We start from the raw sequence: 22,281 nt of genomic DNA, 5'->3' as shown, positions 1-22,281 counted from the left end.
TAGTTTCAACTTCATCATCTTCTGTCCTAATCCTCATTTGAAATACATTATGCCTATTTTGGATAATACCAATGGCCCAGTGAAGTAGTTACTGTGGAAAATTTAAATGTTCAATCATATGACTACGTAAATAAAATATCTGTCCATAAACAAAACAAATAGGACACTCAGCAAAATTTGTTCGGAGATGCTGATCACATGATTGAACATTCAGAAAATATTCTCCACAAAGAAAACACTCGTAACACATGGCTCTATCCATTTTTGTTTATTATTTTACACACACACACACACACACACACACACACACACATATATATATATATATATATATATTCAGAACAAAGGAACTTTCTAAAAAGAGACACACCCCCCCCAGTAGCACAGCGGTATGTCTGCGGACTTACAACTCTAACAACCGGGTTTCGATACCCGTGGTGGGCAGAGCACAGATAGCCCATTGTGTAGCTTTATGCATAAATTCAAACAAATAAACAAAAAGAAGAGACACCAAAGGGTGACCAGGGCTTTGATCCTTGTTCATTAGTCACATGTTGGTCAATACCAGAGTTCGTAGTGTCGGCTGGAAATATCGCATCTAAACTTAAATACTCTAATAAATGATGTAACGTTAATAACTGATATAGTCTTTTGACCGATACTTTGATAAAAACAAGTATTACGTTCATTTCTACAAAACGGACAGACAAACCAGAAATTCTATTTTAGTATCTTTCAAGCTTCTTAGAATAAAATACAAGAAAAATTCATATCTTTTATTTCACATCTTACAAATCCATCATGTTTACAATCCACACAAGCTGTTCAGTTAGTGTATAATTATTGCATATTGTGCCCAACATACAGTAGATGATCAGACTGTGTTAGTCGGCTTAGAATAATTCTCACAATGAAATGTCGGTTCAATTCTAATTTATAATATTTACTTAGGTTACATATACATGTAAAATGTATGAGATTTAATTGTACATTATGTACTTGTGTAGTAACAGAGTTAGTTGTTTTCAGGTAGTGTTGATGAACTCGTTCACAGGTTAGAGTTGACAATCATAATCGTAAAAGAACCTTTATTTATAAATCATGTTATTATTCTTCGACTATTTCAAAACAGTTATATTTCCTCAAGTGGATTTTGAAACTGTTACCGTTATCATTCATTTACACTTTATCAAATGTATAAAAATCATCAGTTACAAATCATAGTTTTGTGATTTTCTTATATGAAACACACTTCTCATCATAGACTAATATACTATCTTTAATATATGCAAGTAAAATCTCAGACTTAAGTATCACACATATTGAAACATTTGTTAACAAAACTTCAAGATACACTATGATACTACTTATGAAATCTTTTTAGTTTATAAGTAAATGTCAAGTTTGGTTTTTTATGGTTAAATTACACAACATGAATATTAGTTTCTAACAAATCTCTATTTAATATAGAAAACTCATGTTTTATCATAGCCCAATGTAAAATCATTAATATGTGTATGTAAAATCAAATATTTAACAAGCATATTGAAACATTTCTGAACAAAACTTCAAGATATAATAATATGCTATTTAAGAAAACTTCTTAGTTCATAAAATACTGACATACACCTCAAGTTAATAATAACTGCCGTATATACTTGTTCAGGTAGATTATCAGTTACCATAAATAAAACATAAGGAGTGAGTAATCAAAGTTTCTTTATTTATAACTTTGCTTCCTGTTTAATACTGTTAAGTATCTGCTTGTTTGTTAATTTTTAGTATTAATTTTTTCCGAGAAACTTCAGGGATACAAGTCCTTTCTTGATTAACCCAGTTTATTCTTCCTCGATACAAACTTTTAATACACAATAATTTCACAGTGATTCATACACTTTACTTACCGTCACTACTGTTCGCTTCTTTAATTATCTATCTATCGCTGGCTTCTCTGCGTATAGATCACACTCGAGCTGGCGGGCAAATTCATGATCCTTCGAGAAACTCCAGCGCGCATGCTCCCAGTGTTGCGTGACTTCCGCTGTCATAACAATAAGTTTACCAATGAATATCACAGTTAGTGCAAAACATTTGTGCATAAATTACTCCTGAGCCATTTAAAGTGTGCATTGTTTTCTTTTGTGTGAATTTAATAACAAGGAAGAGAAATACAGTACAGTTGGATCTAGGAAACCATTAATCTTTTCTTTTTGTTGGAATTGAACTATCAAATTTTCAAGCATGTGTGTGGTTAAATTCGAACATAGTTTTCTGTAAAAGTATTTTTATTTATTGTCAAAAAGATTCCAAACAAGTGTCAGTATACTGTATTCGTTTGTAATTAAGCACAAAACTACACAATGGGCTATCTGTGCTCTGCCCACCACAGGTGCTACGACTTGAGTGCTACTAATTACATTATTTTCTTTTTCTTGGAAAATTCTAAACATTTAAAGTTTCTAGTGTTGTAAAGTGTCACATTTGTCCCAGGAAATATGGTGTTATCCCCTGTTTTACCAACATGTTAGAAAAACAGATTGCGCCAAATTGTTACCAATGGTCTTAAAAACAACAAATAAATTATCTGCTAGGGAAAACTTAATTTACAAAGTTTCTGGTGTATTTGTACAGCAGATATATTATAATTTTAAGAAAACGTGTAATTTGTAATAAATTTCTCGTCTCTTCTAAGTTTTCTGGGAACTATCCTCATCAAACGTGTATGTAAGAAAATCATAAAAAAGGTAATTCCCAAACTCTCTAAAATCATAAGCAAATCATCAGAACAATAATTCTATACTTATTATAAATTTTCTACTTTACAAGTTATAACAATGTGAATAAAACATTTGAATGGTTAGCAAGTAATGTCTTCCAAAGAACAAGGTGGTTGCGCAAGAAATTATGAATCTATATAAATATAATAGTACTGTCTGTTGTATGTCCATGTAAATACTTCGCAGGGTATGGATGGATCTTCAACAAATTTGGCATGAATTTTTTTGGGGGTTCATGGAGAGATACATAAAAATTTTCAGTTTTGCCTTTTGCGTTTTGCGGTTTTTATGGATGTTTTTCGTTTTTAACAATTACATATAAGGAAAGCAGCTTTTCATGTTCTAAGATAATCTTTCATTAATCATGAATTTATATAACTTCTGTCCAAGGGACGCGTACTCCAGCTTGTTTCAAATAGCCTTTGATTAATTCATTTAACAACTAGTTTTGTACATTAATTATACACTTTTTGGTACTCCGAAACTGGACTTAAGAATGTCGCACCGTTTAAGATTTTATATTTTACATTATTTGTCCATCGGTATTGAAAACTTTAGTTGTATTATGTTTTGTAAATAAAGTATTTATTTTCCAGTTCGACTGTGTTTGATTCACTGTATAAATTTACTGATAATATTAATTTGCTTACAAAAATAAATAAATAATAGTATGCACTACTCTTTGAGAACAAAAACAATACAATTTACAAGGACTAAATATAAGTCTGAATTACAATTCATAAGACTTCATATTATAGTTGATTTTATTTTAGAAATAAGAAGTTTGAAGATATCAAATATTCATAAGTGAATATCACTTACATTACACGATTACATCTTATAGGTCACACTGTATGATCCCCATAGAATTACCATGTTTGAGTCTCGTATACACATTACCCCCCCCCCCCCATCCCAAGGTAACTTTCGCTTCCTCAATAGTGGAGGTACACATGATATTACACTTTTTCTTTTGTCAGCAATAATTATATATTAGACTTTTTTACATCGCTGCAGTGCTGTTCTTGCACTGCTTACAGACTATATTTTTAGTGGTTAGTGGATTAGTGAACTTGTAGGTTATCAGGTTATCCTGACGAAGTTATAATAGTAAAATATTGATCAATAAAGATGCATTCTGAAGACATGGGTCGTTATTTTATTTACATGAATAAAAATGTTTCGTAATAAACTCCAGTTTGCATTAAAACAAATAAGAATAATACATTGCAAATATACTTTTGAGTGCCATAGCTACAGTATGGGGCAGGTCCTCTAAAAGGTTCAGAGAGGCCTGGGCCACGTCTATCTTTTGAGGCCCCTGGTTATAATAAAAAAAAAAAATATGTCACATGAAAATGAAATAAAGCAATCATTAGCCCCAAAGAAAAATGAAATATAATTTGAATATATAATTTGCAGCTCTAAGCTGAGAGTGTGTGTCACATTTTTGTCTGATTGGGAGGCACATAAAAACAAATCGCGAAACTTAACAAATGCACAAAAAACAACAAGTATCTAAATTTGAGACCCCCTTTGAGCTTGAGGCCCGGATCAAATGGCCCTCCTGGCACCCCTCTAATTGGCCCTAAGTATAGCTGATGAATTCTGGCATTGAACAAAAGGTAACTTAGACAATGATATTTTAAAGATAAATGTGAAATATTTCGAAATCTGAACTGGAAAAATTAAAGGGTGTTTAAAAAAAAAAAAACAGGGTCCCGGCATGGCCAGGTGGTTAGGGCGCTCGACTCGCAATCTAGGGTGGCGCGTTCGCATCCTCGTCCCACCAAACACGCTCGCCCTTTCAGCCGTGGGGGCATTATAATCCCACTATTCATTGGTTCAAAAGTAGCCCAAGAGTTGACAGTGGGTGGTGATGACTAGCTGCCTTTCCATGTCTCTCACTCCTAAATTATGGACGGCTAGCGCAGATAGTCCTCGTGTAGCTTTGCGGTAACTTCAAACAAACAAGAAAAAAAAACGCCTACAATAAAGAACTACTGTTTATATATATAAATTTCGTTCTTTAAAATTTATTTAAATTCATGTGTTGTTATGCAATGTCTCCTTTACATCTTCTCATTGATATGTATAATACTTTATTTTCTTAAATATAATTTTCAAAAGTAATCATATTGACGTCTGCACTACGGTAGGTTTTAAAAGTAAAATTTCTGTAAGTTAGAAAGGCCTAGGAAGAAATGGAATAGATTATTGATCTATAATATCGTTTTTGACTTTATTACAATATAGTAAAAGAAAAACATTACAAGATATAATACCTCCATAATAACGAAAATATTGTTTGAGGTTTGAAACAATAGTATTAACCTTAGATCATTCGTTACTAAAGTTTTAACAAAACGTCAGGCCTAATGTTTTAATATAGGCCATAACTTCAGTACTGCTTTAACGTTAATAATTTATAACGTGGCTTATCAACAGTACCACTATCTATAACTTTGCTGTTAAATATAAGTTAGTAAGAAAACCCTGACCACTAGGCCTAACAAGGATCAGGTCAAAAATATCTTTCTTTAACGTGCGTTAGTTGTTTTCAATTATAAGTTCAAGTTTAACAGTTTTTACCTCTGAAAATGTACTACTCTTTTTTTTTTTATATTATAACCAATGTCTAACTAAATTAGTTTTATTTTTTCTAATAAATGATGAAGGGCTGTTGCTACAACATCTCAAAAATCAAATTTAAAATTAGTTATGTCGTTATGCAATTTTATAATTATAATATAATTACGACGTCATGCGGACATTCAACTGACCAATTTAGCGTTACTGTTTACCCATTTTCCCTCGGTACTCGGTAGGTTAGCGGTAAGTTTACGGACTTCTCTTTACCAAAATCGGTGTTCTGGTCGTTTGATGGACCAGGGAGGGTCAGGTTCATGGTGACCTCTTCCTCCTTTCCGAGCTGTGATTTTATACTGGTGATTGTTGGTATTGATACAACAAGAGGGTTGGAGTAAACCGCACTTGCTTCGACCCCCTTTCAGGGCAATGTCCATGTAGGTATCTACAGTTACATTCTGTGTTTTGCACTCTATCTCTTAGGTCAGTTCCATAATGCACACACCACATTTTACTAGTTAGACTAATCAAACGCATTTTACATAAAATAACCTATTAAATGTATTGTTCTTAGTCTAATTAGTGTAGGGTTTTAAAGTCTAGTAATAGATGGCCTTATTACATCCTTATTTCTAAAATAAATGTTTACGAGTGAGAGGTACTTAGGTCTACTTCCATCATGTATGTAGTAGCGATCAAGTTCGCAGAGTAGGTAATTATTTTGCCAATTTTTTGCAAAGTAATTTATAGTATTATGCAAGAGTCTATCGGCTATTCTTTGCATATCTGTGCATGAATTTTGATGAGGTACTGCGGGGGACTTTATATGCTGTGGTGATAAGTGAGTTTTGTATAGATTGTAACTAATTTATATGTTTGGGAGGTATGTTTATCCATGCAGGGCAGGCGTATTCTATTATTGAGCGTATATATGTTTTGTAAATTTTAATAATGTTGTCAGGTGATGTTCCTTGGTTTTTGACTGTTAGACTTCTTGCATAATTTGTGCGTTTCCAGATTTTTGTTAATATATTATTTGTATGTTTTACCCACATCAATTTTGAGTCTAGGGTTAATTCTAAAAATTTTGCCGAGGTTGTGGTCTGGAGATATGTTCCATTCATGTATAGTTTAGGGGGGGGGGGTTGTTTATTAATTATGTAAAAGTTAGTAATTGGTTTTTCGGAACGTTTATTTTTATTCGATATTTTTGACAGTATTCTTCTATATTATTTAATAATGGTTGTAAATTTGTTGCTGCTATGGATGGGGTGGGAGCACTTTTCCAGATCACAACACGTCCGCGAATTGTGATGCGAAACCCTGATTTGTGTCTTTTAGAGGCATATTACTCACATACATAATGAATAGAATAGGGCTAACTACCCACCCTTCAGGTACACCTGCCTCTGGGTGAATGCCTCAGAGTAGGTTCCCCTTACATTTGTTTTGCATGTTCTATTTTCCAAGAAGTTGGATAGCCAGCGAATAATCACCTGCGGTATTTCCAATTCCGTCATACGGAACCTAAGACCATTGTGCTATATAGTGTCGAAGGCTTTCTCGACATCGAGAAAGCAGGCGACAGTGCATTCATTTTTATTAGAACTATCTATTATTGTTTCAGTTAGTCTAAGTGACCTGTTGTCTGTCTGAATTTTCTAAAACCGTTTTGAATTTCTGGTAATTTTGAAGTGACTTCTAGGTAATTTGAGAGTGTTGCTTATTATTCGTTCGAGAATTTTTTCCTACACAGCTGGTCAGGCTGATCGGGCGGTAGTTGTTTGGTTTATTTGCTGGCTTTCCTTCTTTATGGAACATTAGTACAATCGCTTGCTTCCAAGAAACCGGGATGTATCCAGAACTTAGTGATAAGTTAAAAAGTGCTCTAAGGTGTCCATACAATCTCTAAGTGCCTTTTTTGAGGATGATAGCCTGTATGTCGTCTTCTCCTGGTGATTTGTTTTTGGTAGTTTTTATAGCTAGTTGAACTTCTGGTTCTGTAATTGTTTTTGTGAGTATATGTGTAATTGGGTTTTCTATTTCATTTAGTCTGATATTTGTATTTTGTATGTTAACTGGATATTTTGGTGTGTACATGGTTATGTTTTGTTTAATGTGGTTGTTAACTTTGTTGTAGAAGTGTACATTCATGTCTGGTTCGTGGTGTGTTTTGAATGTGTTTTGTAGGTGCTTTTTTCAGTGTTTGTGTCTTATTTTGTGTTTCTAGGGGTGGATAGTTACTGTTAATGTTTCCTGAATCGTTTTAGGTGCTTCCAGAACTGTTTTGGGTCGGTTTTGTCGTTTACTTATGAGCAGAAATTATCCCAAATGTCTTGTTTTAGTTGACGGACTTCATTTCTTATTTTGTTTCTTAATGTGTTTATTCGTGTTTTAAGTGTTGAATCTTGGGTTTGCATGAATTGTCTGCGTAGTTTCCTACTTTCATTTATTATTTCTGTAATTTGTGTGTGAGGTTGCCATGTTTGTGTTGTTTGTTTAGGCTTGGGTATTGTTTGTTTTGCTGCCGTTTTTAGTCACTTGGTGATTGTATGGCAATATGCATATATTTCGGATGCTTCCGCGGCGTGATATACTTTTATTTTCGGTAGCATATTGTCAATGATTTTTTTTTATTGTATCCAGTTTGCTTTCTTATAGTTAAATTTTTCGGTTTTTATTGATTTATTTGTATGGGGGTGAGATTGAAGATATACCAGACAGGTAGATGGTCACTTTCTATGTCGTTTGCGGAGTTACAACACTAAAAATCCAAGTTTGAATTCCCGCGGTGGGCACAAAAGACAGCCCAATGGGTCTTGGCACTAAAACAAACAAAAGTTTATCCATTAAATATTTTTATTTTTCCAAACTGAAACATAAGCTTATGTTTGGAATAATTTTAAGATATCCTTAATGCTACGTTTCTTGTTGGCTACCTGACTCTAGACTCTATCAATAATTAGTCATTCAATGGTTATATACACGTTGTCTTTTTAAAGTACTTAATAGAAGAGACCAGCATTGGGTGAAACCAATAAAAGCTGGTTTAACTTGTATAAGTCAGTATTGATATCAAGCTCTGCAAAACTAAGAACAGCCTGGTTCAATTACTGTAAAACACAATTGACAAGACTAATTATTATTCTCTGCTCTGTTGTTACAATACAGTCTGTGATAATTTCACTTTAAAAATCGCCACTATACGCTCTTTATCACTAAACTAACAATCACAACTTGTGGATTTTATGTGAACAGCCTTGCAATTGTTTAAGTTATATTTCATGCAATGGTGCTTCCAGATTTAATCTCATAGCACCTATTTTTTACACATTTCCTGGGGAGGCATGCCCCCAGGCCCCTGTAGCATTAGCATGCTAATTGTGCTTCTCATAATATCTCACAAATTAGACCCCCCTTTCAAATATTCTGCATATGGACCTGACTTCATTATACTTAAAATAATTGTTTATCAATTTACTATTAAATCTAATGATCATTACTGAGTTCAGTTGATATGATCTTTAGGCGTAGGTGTCGATGTGAGGGTGAAGTGGGGTCATTCTGTGCGAATGACCTCACCCTCTCTAAATTCAACTGCATTTTGATGGTCATGGAAAGCTAAACCAAGGGCTTAGTCCAGGCACACTTGTACATCTTTAGACATGGGGAGTTAAATAAACTTTGTTGCCATTTAATTTGTACAAAGTCAAATATGAAAACCAGAGGTCAAGCATCATAAAAATAACATGAAATATCATTTCACAGCTTTTATTTTGGTCTCAGTCTAGTAAAAACATGTATTTGGCAAAATAGTATCAATAACAAGATAACTTGTAATATTTTAAAATATAATGACACATTTACAGGATTTACATAATCATTGATACAAAGCATGGTTACATGTCTTCAGAGTCATTGTCATCTTAAACCACAAATGGAAGATTCATCATAACTTTTTTAACATTTTCATTATTTGTCCAACATTTACACATTTCTGTGCAGTACATGCTGTTTGCATGAGCCGTGTGATGATAAGCAAGAACTTCTAATACAAGCATGCTTGATTAACTGGGTCACTACCTCAAGGGCTACAGGTATGGACATTGTCAAGGGAACAATGGCACCATCTTCTAGTTACCATCCATGTTCACAAGTATCTGGAATGCTTGGTTTAGCAACATTATCCTGCTCCCACACCATTGCCATGTAGTTGACTGTTTTGATAACCTCAGTCAGTGCTGACCTGGTTGGAGGGAAATTTCTCTGACTCAGCTTGATTTCTAGTGAACATGGCCAACCCAACTCAGATACTTTAATTGATGTGTAGTGTTGTTGGTTCATACAGCTGATGCATAAATTTTTCCGTTGCTTGTGATACTGCCTCATGAATTTCAACATGCTTATTCAATTCAGCAAAGGCTTCAATAACATCATCTGAACTGGATTGGAGACTTCCAGAAACTTAGGTTTCCATTATATGCAATTTAGCCAGTGACAATGCATCCAGAGAATGCATGAAACCCTGGGAGAGCTGATACTTTTCTACTTCGTAAAGCATCATAGATGGGCTTCAGTGGGGTCACATGCCTTAGTTTGCCAGTCCCTGATACTATAAATGTATCTTCATACAATTTTGGATAGTGGTGAAGTGCCATAGTCAATACATTGGTATCAGATGCATATATCTTCAGTTTTTCAACTCTCCTTTCTGCAGCATTCGCAACTTGAAGTATCAGTCTTGTGTGCTACTGAGGTGTTGGACATTTAGGTTAATTGACATAATTTTTTCTTTGGAGGTCACAACAATACCTATCACTGACTTCATAAAATGAAGGACACATTTTGCAGCCAATTATACTGGTTGGTTAATGTCTGAGACAAAAATCTTTGTGCTGAAACATGTTCAATTCCAGTAATGTCATTCACAACGTAAGCCACTGATTCATGTTTCCCTGTTCTTTTCCTGGTCACACTCTTAATTAGAGAAATTTTTCTACATTGTAGCAATCAAATATAATATGAACTTAATGAAAATCTCGCATTCAACTTTTCAATCTTGACAAGAAGTAATCAGCAAAATCAGAACCAATTTTTACTGTATTTGGTTTTCCCCATATCTTGTACAAGTGCCATGCCATCAATGATCATGGATTTTCTCTAATGGGGTTGCTGCATGTGACTGTCATTATGTGTGTCGTCAATCTAAGAGACTAAGGTTCCCATTCATGAGCTAATTTACTCTTGTTTAACCACAGCAGCAGTAAACATGTAATGTGGAAGTGAGGTGAATTCATAGGTCCTAATATATTCCTTCATGTCAATATCTGGACGAGATCTCATGTCAAGTATGAATCTATGAAATAATGCACAAACTTCTTTCAGACTCATTACCTGTGATTTCGTTTTTTTACCAGTTTCTCAGCATTCTTCCAGACCTTCAGATTAATTTTTTTCATAAGAGACCAAAAACTCACATGATTTGATGTAATTCGTTCAGAAACAAACAATAGGTATTGTTCTTGTCCAGCTTCATCTCTCCTGAGAAGATAAACAGTGACATTATCCGGCTTCACCATTTTTGTGATGATGTTCATCACAGGCTTGTTCCCATGAAGTGGGTTAGTGTGATGCTAGATCACATTTTTCAATTTTATAACACTAATGCCTTTTCACTATATATGGGGATATTTCACAATGTTTTCTTTTCTCTTGCACAGGAACTTCACCAGGTTCATGCACTTTTCTGAAAAATGGGCTTTATGATTCAATGTAATGCCAGAGAGGCCACCAAGAACTTTCATACATCTATTTAAGTGTTCAATTCCATGATCTGCTCCTATAGTGTAGAATGCAACATTTGATTTGTTAACAACAAATTTCCCTTCTTTTCCAGCAATTTTCTGACTGTATTTTCAAACATAAATCATCACGTTTTTCTCAAACTCACTAAATCATCATGGAAGGAGCAATGAGAGGAAATGCTCCTACAAGTGTGACAGGTTTTGTAGTTTATACCATAGAGTTGTAAGCTGACCATAAGGGGGTGCTTTGAACAGGTTTTTCATCACTAACCTCTGTGTGTTCTTCAGCCATACAGCACCTTTTGTACCTTGCTATTAACCATGTGACATCATGAAGTTCAGATGTTGGAGAACTATCTCATGTGTTTTGTAAATAGGATTTTGCAGTTTGGAGCTTTTGGCATATGACAAGGTGTCAATTCAGTAATAGTGTCTGGAACCCTGCTTAAAGATTTATCTTACACTGTGATGTTTGGTTGAATAGGACCAAGAATGATCTCTCCATTCCATCTTGTCATTTTCTTGAAAAACAGCTAGAGAAGTAGCATGCAAGGTGCCCTTGCCACCACGAGTATCCTCATCAAAATATATCAGAAATGTCAATTGCAAAAAATACAAACAAGTAATGTTGGCCAGTATCCTCCACATACTGGCATATTTTCAAGAACTGAACAGGCCAGTTATGTTTCTAGTTTCAATATTCTGTTATAGTTTACAGACATGGAAAATCTATGTTGCAAATCTATCATCTTTCTGCTCCTAGCCATTTGAAGAATTGCAACTCCAACAGCAAGCTGATTAGGTAATTTGGGATTATGAATGAATCTAGCCATGGTAGACTCTGATTAGTATTTTAATTTATGATACATTTTTGAGGATGAGCTTAATATTTGAGCAGTGTTTATTGTGTTCTTTATTGTTGCTTCACTGGTCTCATTTAGAATATCTACTTGAGGTCTTTGCAAAATCCACCTGAGAAGCATGTACAGACTCATTGAGATGTATTTTGAAAAAGTCACTATTTTGGAATGACCCCTCAAATTTCCATGGTTTGCACATTGAAATATATACTTGATGTCTTTAGTGTAGTTCCTGCTGCTTCATGCATGACATCCTCTCTGGTGACTTTTAAAAAACCAGTCGGCTTTGGCTGATTTTGCTGCTATAGTTGAGAAAATTCTATGTTTGGGATATTTTCCATTAACTTCTGTTTCAGTTCCCTCCTTTCACATGAAGGATTTATTACTCCATTACCTTGTTGAATTCTTAACTATGTAGCTTGTTATGCAGTTATTGACAATATAGAACCACCTTGAAGCAAGTTTTCCACCAATGTAAGAAATTCTGTATCTGAACCAATTTGCTGTACACATGCATCTAAATGGACATTTTCAGTGTTGCTCGGTATATTTCCCATACTTTTAGATAGTGATGGTGACTCTTTCAGACTAGGCATATGAATTACATACATGGCCCAACAACCCTTATGGTATTTAACATCTATTGCTTGTGTATCACCCAGCTTAATTGCACTTGCAAGTCTTATTCTAAGAATATGATTATCAGATACTGCTTCCTTGAGCTTGAGACCAGCATTAAAAGCTCAGACATCATGGAGACTCTGTTTAGGATCATCATTTTTACAAAAGAAGCACAAATCCTTCTTAAATGGAGTGCATTTTGATCTTGTTCGAATAGTTTTTTCTGCTGATTCCACCAGAACAAGGATGGATGAATAACAGCATCTTCCCATTTTTGGCTGCAACAAGTTTACTTTCTGGTTCTGGAGAACATCACCATATCTTTTCCTCCTCTGTTCAAATGTCCTGAGTGGCATATCTTCTGGGAGCAATATCTGTAGTATTTTGCATTCTCTATATGTTCATATTCTTTAAAGTAAGATTGCATCAGTGCTTATTGTCCCATACTTGTTATCACAATAACTAGCTCTGTCTATAACACAAGTGATGATTATTTTACATGAATCTTTAAACTGATGTCTCCTTCTGGCAGATGAATCACAATTCAAAATCAGTCACCTAAGAACTCTCATTTGCATTATTAGGTTCTGGTTGCTCCATTAACAAAACTGGATCAGTATTGAAACAACCTAGCTGCAAAGAAAAAAAGCAATATGCAAGTAATAAGGAAATATCCATTAACTTATAACATCAGCATAGTCAGGTAGTGTATGTTTTTCAGACAGTGCGAAGGTGCTATGCCATGCAGTAAAAGTACAAGATCATGCTTTATTGCTAAGATTTTTAATTTTTTAAACTAAGTATTTGAAAACATGAATAGGCAATTAGTAAGTTATCACAATATAAAAGAAAATATATATTCATATGTAAAAAGTTCAAAAACTCACAACCTTGGCAATTTCTTGATTTTTGAAAGTTCTGCAACTTATCATTAAATCTTATTCATGTGTTGGGTAGGGTGGTTGATATATTATATGAAACTTTTGATATATGTGTTATGACAAGACTTCTGGTATCCAAGAAAATCCTTACTGGTACTTATGGGCTGCAAATACACCTTGGTTGATGCCATTCTGGAAAGTCCCTTGATGCATTGTCATGCTTCAACCTAACATGGTGGCTTATCTAAAAATACTTTTGTGGACTTTGTCACCTTCCGTATAATGAGTAATTTAATAATTTTCTGTTATGAATGGATATGCAAATATAATATAGATGACATTAGTTGTGAAATAATACCCTATTATTCTGCAGGTTTTAATTTGTAAGTGTCACCCTTGAATTTTCTACCATATTTATTTCTAATCATAATTTTCTGGATTTTGACATTGAGCTGTGACTTTGGACTTGGAGAAAAGTGTGAAGCCTTATTTTGTAAATGTACAAAATACATGATTCACTATAGATGGTAAAATGATGTAAATATAAGACAAATTGTAAAAAAGAAGGTTGTGTATACAGTCATGATTTTGATCATGAGATCTGACTTCGAAACTTAAGGGTGGAAATGGCAACACTGTTTTCCTGAATGCTGTTGGTATAAGTTTTAAAATGATGTATGTTGCCAAATTTCACTATTAAGTTCCCACAGACTAGCTGCAAAAGCTGTCGAATGTGACATCATAATTTCATATTTATAACCTCTTTCGTTTGTGTTACTTCATTATGAATGAATCTTTCTATGGGCTGTTACTGATTCAAGACTTTCCTAGGACTATAGTACATGTGTTATTAATTTAAGCTTGACACCATTCCTCCTGCCCACCCCCCAAAAAAATCCCTGACAACCATTACATGTACATACACAATATAAGTGCTCTAAAGATTATTAGTTTCTTTATTTTAATATTCCAACTTGTGATTTATTTGGCACAAGCCTACCTGTATGGTGCAGTTTTTACATAATACCATGAAAAATCTAAGTTAATGCCATTTATCAATGGCTAAAGTTCCATAAACCTTTTAATGGAAGATAGATCTTTTTTAAAAATTACAAAAGAAATTAAAATAATGCAAATCTGCAACAAATGATTGATATATAATACAGACCATTTATTTATTCTTTTCTTAGATCTGTAACTTTTTCCTTATTTTCATATTTAAACATGAATATATCTTCTGATTCTACTTTCGAATCCAACAAGAACATCACTCAGCCTAGTTTCCAGTGTAACTTCTCTGATGCATTGAATATAAAGACATCGAAATATGAAGAGTAAGTTGTCTTCTGTTTATATTTTCAAGTATATGTTCCCAGTCTTTAAGCTAAACATACAATATTGGAAATAGTTATAGAAAGAGTGTATAAAATTCAAACATTTTTTAATTGATTTTCCTCTAATAAGCAAAAATGAATTGCACCAGAGTAAATTTAAGTCACTGTGATTGGCTGTCATCCAAACAGTCAGACTGTGCCACACCTTCATAATACCTATAAAAATACAGGGACTCGCACTATTCCCAGAAATGGTATGAGGAAATCTCTCAGAACAGATGCTGTATATCAAACAAGAAAAAATCAAAGTTTTGGCTGGTGACGGCTATTCCATGCGACAAATTGCTGCAACCTTTATGTTTCTGTAGGATCCATATGGAAACTAAAGTGGATTTATAAAACTTGTACTTTTTATAATAGAATTGGTTGAGGTAGAAAGCCCAAACTTCAAAACTGATGCTAAGTATCTCAAGGTATGCTACTGTTTACTTTGGCATGAAAATGCAGTAGACATCTTGATAAATTGCGAAGGGCCAATATTTTTAAGTGAATTTTATCTCCGGAAAAATGATATACACATAAACACAAAGTGGCCTCAAACTTATGTATGACTTCTCAAAATTTATTACTTAAGTACTGAAACCAAACAAAAAGGCTAAAATGGGCAATGGACTTCAAACAGTGGGATGAACAAAACTGACTGAGGATGCTCTTTACACATGAATTCAAGTGCAAGCTGTTTGGCAATAATCACAACAGTTTGTTTGACAGAGAGGGAATAGGGTCACACCAACATAACTATCTACAGAGAAACACATTGGAGTCCGATACAAGTGTAGGATGCATCTCGGGCAGTGGTGTTGAAAATCCACCCAAAATTGAATAAGCCTTGACTGCTGGCTGACAGGTACAAGCTACTTTTTATCCAACATGTCATTACCTCTGGAAGAATTCCTATTAGACAGGGATTCATCTTCCAAAAAGAGTGATACCAACCATGCAGCAAATGTGGTGCTATGGTACCTGGAAGAAAGCAGGCCAGTGAAACACACTGAACTGTGGCATTACTTTTGGAAAGTCCCAACATGGATATTATTAAGGCTCTATGGGTTTATGTGGAATCTGGAGTCAGATGGCAACCAAAGAACTTGGCTAAATTGTGGGGAATAATAAAAGAGATTTGGAACAATATTTCACAATCATACATTGATATACTTAGGGAAACATGAAACAAACGATGTAATACTTTATTTAAAGAAAACAGAAACTAATAGTACATTGTACTTATTCACATTTTTGTATTTTCTCTAATAATTTAATGTACTATTGTTGAGTTGTAATTACTTATTATTTGTGACTTTATAGTATGTGTATTACCTGTGCATTTCCATAATTATTTTTAATACTGTATATCAACTCAAATATTGCAATGTTTAATAAATATTGATTTAGTATATTTAATCTAAATGTTGACATTGATTAACTAATAACTACGATAAGATTTCTTATATTTTTAAGCAAAACCATTTTTTTTTTCAGAATGGGACAAGTATATGTATGATATGATTGGATCAGATATTACTCTATCTAATGAAATCAGATCCATCCAAGTATTAATTTTCTGATGAACTGAATAATCAAATAGCATTACCATCAATGGATTATATCAATATTACACATCTAGTACTTACCTATGCATCATGCCTAATAGGTATTGTATCATCTAATTTACTGGTGCTTTCTACCAGCCTCTAAATATAGCAAAATGCTTCCCGGTATTAAGGAGTGAATACTTTGCTAGTTATAATACAGATAATTGTTATGTGATTTAAATAAACATAACACCCACCCATTGAGTTGCCAATGTATGCCCCAAGTGGTCATGGTAACAGTTGCAACAGCAATTGCAAGCACAATCTAAACATAATTTCCAGTGGAGAATTTGGAGGTTGAAAGTACTGTTCCATACCACATTCATATTAGATTTTTAACAAACAATGATGAATTAACAAGTTTCATAATATAATGAAGTGGTATTGTATGCCTGGGTCACAATTTTAATATGTATGTCCAGTGGTTTATTATCCAATCCAGTCAAATATTAGGAGTCAGATATTGAAGAAAGTTGTTATTTGTCTCATCCATGTTATTTCTAAATTATAGGCAAACAGAAGGTATTCATTCAGAATCAATATGGAAAAATCCCACAGAAGAACATACTGTAAAATCTAGTACATCATCTCATGAGATCTCACAGGGGAATGTGAGAGAACACATTTCCAGAGAGGTTGAAGAAACTGTGGAAAAGATTAATTTAAAAAGAAAACAAGACACATCACTTTTGGCAGATTTTAAAAAATCTCTTGAAATTCAAGTGAGTTTTAAAATGAGTAATACATTTAAATTTGTGAAGCTAAGTAATATTTGCAGCACACTTATGTTGTGGTAATGTTTCATTACCATGGACAGTTTTCTTCTAAACAAGTTTGTACTTACAGTGAACCTGTTCCATTTCAGTTTAGACAGGTGAATATTTTTTGTTCATGAATAACCTAGAATTTTTTAACATACGCGTGTGCACCCCAGTAGTTCTGTGGTAATTCTGAAGGGTTATATAATGCTGAAAACTGGATTTCACTAATTTTATGATGAGCACAGCACAGATAGCCCATCATGTAGTTTTGTGCTTAACTACAAATGAAAAAACAAACACATACATAAGTTTTGGTGTATAGATTTAACAATAGAGAGTTGACTGTCAATTGTGACTAAATTGCTTTTGTCCTAGTTAGGAATTGTTCTGGGTCACAGCACTCTCTTGTGGGAAAGATTGCTTAACAATGCACAGTCAAACACAGTATGTAGATTTTGATAGTGATCTTAACAACTGGCAAGCCCTGTGATTCCTAGAGATAGTAACCTTGTTTGCTTGTGTTATGACCAAAAGTGACATGGATATTGCATGTTTCAGATCTTGATCACCAGACTCCAGAGATAAATGCTGTCTATTGTCTAGTTTGTTTGTCTTCAGTCAAATAAAGGATTACACGTTTTTCATTGCCAGTTTGTGTCAGTCAAGTAGTAATCTCAGTTGAACTTTGCCCAACATTTTCTGCCATTCCTTTAGTCATTATGATTATTATTCTTATCTTTAAGGTAATCAGTGTACTTGAGCATACCAGAAAGTAAGAAATCCAAATTATGTTTTGGTGATATAACCTAAGATTTATGTTTTATAACATTTTCTGTATTCTCTTAATATGCATATTCATATGTTCTTTTATTCTCTGTTATGGCATGAATGCCTTTTATAAGTTGGTAAATTATGATTATGATTAATTATATTTGTCATAAGACATTAGTATTAGGCTTATTATATTTTTAACATTACATTCTTTATTCAGTTCCTTCAGGTTTTCCAAAAAAAAAAAGAGTGTATGATGGTGTTTTAACCATGGTTTGTCCACCATATCTTTTACTGGTGATGTGTTCCTTTATTCTCCCCTTCATTTAGTCACTGAAGGTGGTTCATGGTTTAGCCTTTTCTGGATGTTGGCCTTTCACCATTAATAGTATATCTATGATCTTGATCCAGCCAGAAGTTCATGTCGGGGATTTCCAGGGCTGTTGCCCCTGTTCTTCCTCTGAAGCTAATGAATGAAGGTTAAACTGGTTTGTTACTTTTAGAGTCCCTGCAGGACACAGATTGTTGCTGACCACTATGATTGAACTGCACTACTGTTCAGTGTCATCCACAGCTTGGAGGAGAATGAAGGTGTCTTTATCAGATAAAGTCTGTTAGTTTGTGACATCAGGAGAGACAGCAAACACCCAATGGGGTAGATGAGAGACTTATTTTGAGATGAGACATGCTACTAAAAACCACAAAGGGGCATACCACATGCTAACAAAATCACAAAGGGTCATGCCTCATCTCAAGATCATGCAAAGCTGGCTCACAAGTTTGACACAGATGTATCAATTGTGTACATGGAACATGAATCTAATAAGCACAGTGACATCACAGTTGTCTAGGATGTATGTTAGTCACGATGCCACCAGAGGTGTTTTGTTTGACCAGTTACAGGTTATTGTCAATGAAGTGAAATGAAATACTCTAGTGACAGTTAATACTACCACTAAAAAAGATATGGATCTATTAATTCAATATTCCAGGCAAGTAATGGTTGTATTCTGGTACAGGTGGTGCAATGTCTTACAAGTAGACTAGCACTATACTCAATTAGACACTTTCGTGAGGAGTAGCTAAATTACCCCAAGTTATCTTGAGCTAAGGTCAAAGCTCAAAAGAGAGGGACCAATAAAAACTTGGCCAAATTGTGGGTGACCTGTAATGGCTGTATGGGAAGTGATAATCTACTATAGCAGGCACAGATTTCAGCCATGTCTGCTGCAACTCCTGTTCCATAAAATTAACAGAGCTCTGGTATGGTTTTGCTTTTGACCTAGAGAGGACAGAGTAATAGGTTTGTTCCCCCAAGTGAGGCATTTAGCCCAGCTCCACAAGGCTGGATGGGGATTGTTATGTATCAGTAGAAATACATATAAACAAGATCGAGCTCTTAGGTCATACAAAAGTCACCAGAACTCTGGGTATCTTTGTGGTGTATTAAACATGCAGAGTGAAGCTACTACTCTAGATAATTGATACACACTTCTTTTCGGCTAATAGTGACATATGCTATCACTTGCAGAAAAAAAAAACTAGTTGTTTCCAAACTTAGTTCAGGCATTGGTATCTTGGGATTAGACCTGTTGCAGCAATTGTAAACCAGTTTTGCTTTTGTAAAGGTGAGCTGCAGCTCTGCAGAAAACCACCCATTGCCAATTTTTTCAAGATAGCTGCTTTATTAGGAGTTATTTAATCATGCTTTAGGTTACAATTTGATGACAGTAATAATAGAATTAAAATGGTATTGTTTCAGTTGCGGGATTTAGTAATGTGTAATTTTACATACTAGTTGTACACTGACAGTTATTGAACACAGTTACTGTAGAACAAATAAAGAACTGCTCGAATTCTTTCAAAGATAATTTAGGCAAAATATTCGTAATGAACAAAGATGAAATGAGCAGCAATAATTTTTTCAGCACTGAAAATTGTGGAAAACCATTCATTTTTGTCAGGAAGACCTGGTAAGGTCTTTAAAAGCCTAACTCCATCGCTCCCACATCTCTTGTTTTTATTGATGACAAGCTGTAGGTTGTGTTTATCTCACTTTCACAAAATGAAAATATATATATAGAAAATAGGAAATTTGTTGAATTGGCGATATTGGTCATTGACATACTTTAAACTATGTACTTCCACCTGCAAATGATTATTGTTAAAAGGATATCGTTAGCATAAGATAAGCCCAACATTTATATGGCGGAAACCTAAACTCATGAAATTAATAATGGGATAAAAAAAACAAGAAAGTTTCAGAAGTAACATTTCTAGCCTAAATTATTCAGAGATACAAGTTCTTTCTTAATTCTTTCTTGACACAACTTTTTAGTACACAGAATTTCCACAGTCACTTTAAACTTAACAACCTTTATAACATACATTATAAATCATAGTGATTCACACACTTTACTTACGGTGCCTGCTGTTCGCTTGACTCAATTATCTGTTTCTTCAATCTATCTGCATATCTCTCTATCGCTGGCTTTATTTGCCGGGCTTATATACTAAAAAAGAGGGCGCCTGGCAAAAATTCGGACATTCGCGGGGTTCCTCGATAAATCATGATCCTTCTAGAAACTCCAGCGCACATGCTCCCAGCGTCGCGTGACTTCCGCTGTCGTAACAATATAATAAAATGTGAGTACTAGCTTACGCCACATAAAGGGAAGATATGGTGTACCAATGTTTTCGTTGATGTTATTGAGAGAATATGTTTGGTCTTTAGGCTTGAAATATTCGAAACTTGCAGGTTTTCATGTATAAGATAAAAGTAACTTAATGGGAAAAAATGGTGTTGTCCAATGTTTTCATTAAGGTTAACGAAGAATATGTTGAAATTTGTGAAACAGAAATATTTACAAGGAAAACGAAATTATCTACAAAAGGATAGCATGGTATACTTGACGTTTTTGTTGGTTTGTATGTAATATGTCCAATTTGTTAGAATGGAAATATCTTGTAAATTAACATTTTTGGAAACTATTTTCTTTACATATATTTTTCTGCACAAGATTCGCCTCTAGTGGCTCAGCGAAATTTTTGAAAACTTATAAAGCTAAAAACCGGGTTTTGATACTCGTGGTAGATATGCCATAGATAGCTCATTGTGAATCTTTGCACTTAACAACAAACTCTACATGCTAGTGATCACTGTGGTTGTATGGATTGAGGATGTAAATAACACCTTTGTAGAGTTGCTTGGAAGTTCCTTGGAGTTATACAATAATGCTTTTACTAAAAGGAATCTCATAATCAGGAGATAGTGGCCAGTGTATGTACAATGACTAGAGCTGGACGATCTAATCGATATGATCGATTATCTATGAGCAGCAGTGATATCGATTAGTGTCTCTGTAAACTAATTGATTAATCGAAATTACGTTTAGTGGATCAATGTCACGAAAATAATCGAAATTAGGTTTCCATTTCTATATCTTTTTCAACAATTCCAAGTATCCAAACTACGTGAAATGGGGCTCGTAATTTGAGGGTATAGGGTTCAATTCCACCAACTATAGCAACTGAAGTGTTAAATAAAATGTACATTTGCTTTTTTTGTACATTGTGTTATGTTTCTAATTTTTGTAATGCTATTATTTAATGTTTTATAAGCAGGCGCTAATGTAGGAGATGGTCGGACCTCCATCCATTTTTTCTCCCAGAAATGAATAAGTGCATTTTTTAATAATGTTATATAAGAATTTGTAGCTATAGTGGAGAGAGGTCTAGGGGAATTGAGGCCCTCTCCATTTTTTTAGGAATTAATAACTGTATTATTTAACTTTGTATAGACAGCCACAGATATTGGGGGCCAGCCCCCCCCCCTCCATTTTTCAGAAGTTAATAAAAAGACACACGTTTTTACACTACTATATACTGTCAAAAAGAATCATTAAATGTCAGATTCAGAAATCCACATAGCTGTAGTCCACAGCATTCCAGTTAATTAAGGCCTCAGCGAATAACTCATTAATTCTTAGATAATAACATAAACGTCAATTAAACGTTGTCATGGTAAATTTTTCTGTCTTGGTTCTTTTCAGACACTAACAGTGTATCTAGACTTTTCTGGTGATTTAATGTTTAATGAGTAACCTATTGAACTAAATAATTAATTCAAAAATACATTAATAGATTACAACTGCCTTTTTGAATGTAACTCGTATCTGACGATGACTAGGTTCTATGGGTTAAATTGTTTGTTTGTTTGTTTGTTTGTTTG

At 34.1% G+C, this 22,281-nt stretch overlaps 1 protein-coding gene across 1 annotated transcript in view; it reads left to right on the top strand.

The window, feature by feature from the left end:
- The first annotated feature begins 5,636 nt into the window (after nucleotides 1-5,636).
- Nucleotides 5,637-22,281, top strand: part of LOC111087020 — a 24,323-nt gene continuing 7,678 nt past the window's right edge. Inside the window, exons 1-3 of the mRNA XM_022392126.1 lie at nucleotides 5,637-5,803; nucleotides 14,723-14,866; nucleotides 17,030-17,240. Of these exons, the coding sequence (XP_022247834.1) occupies nucleotides 5,796-5,803; nucleotides 14,723-14,866; nucleotides 17,030-17,240 (363 nt within the window). The 5' untranslated portion in view covers nucleotides 5,637-5,795. The remainder of the gene's footprint in view (nucleotides 5,804-14,722; nucleotides 14,867-17,029; nucleotides 17,241-22,281) is intronic.

The sequence above is a fragment of the Limulus polyphemus genome, unplaced genomic scaffold (assembly GCF_000517525.1).
Source record: "Limulus polyphemus unplaced genomic scaffold, Limulus_polyphemus-2.1.2 Scaffold1644, whole genome shotgun sequence".
In the NCBI taxonomy this organism is placed as follows: Eukaryota; Metazoa; Arthropoda; class Merostomata; order Xiphosura; family Limulidae; genus Limulus; species Limulus polyphemus.
The sequence above is the reverse complement of the archived record's forward strand: the minus strand, read 5'-3'. Positions and strand labels throughout refer to the sequence as shown.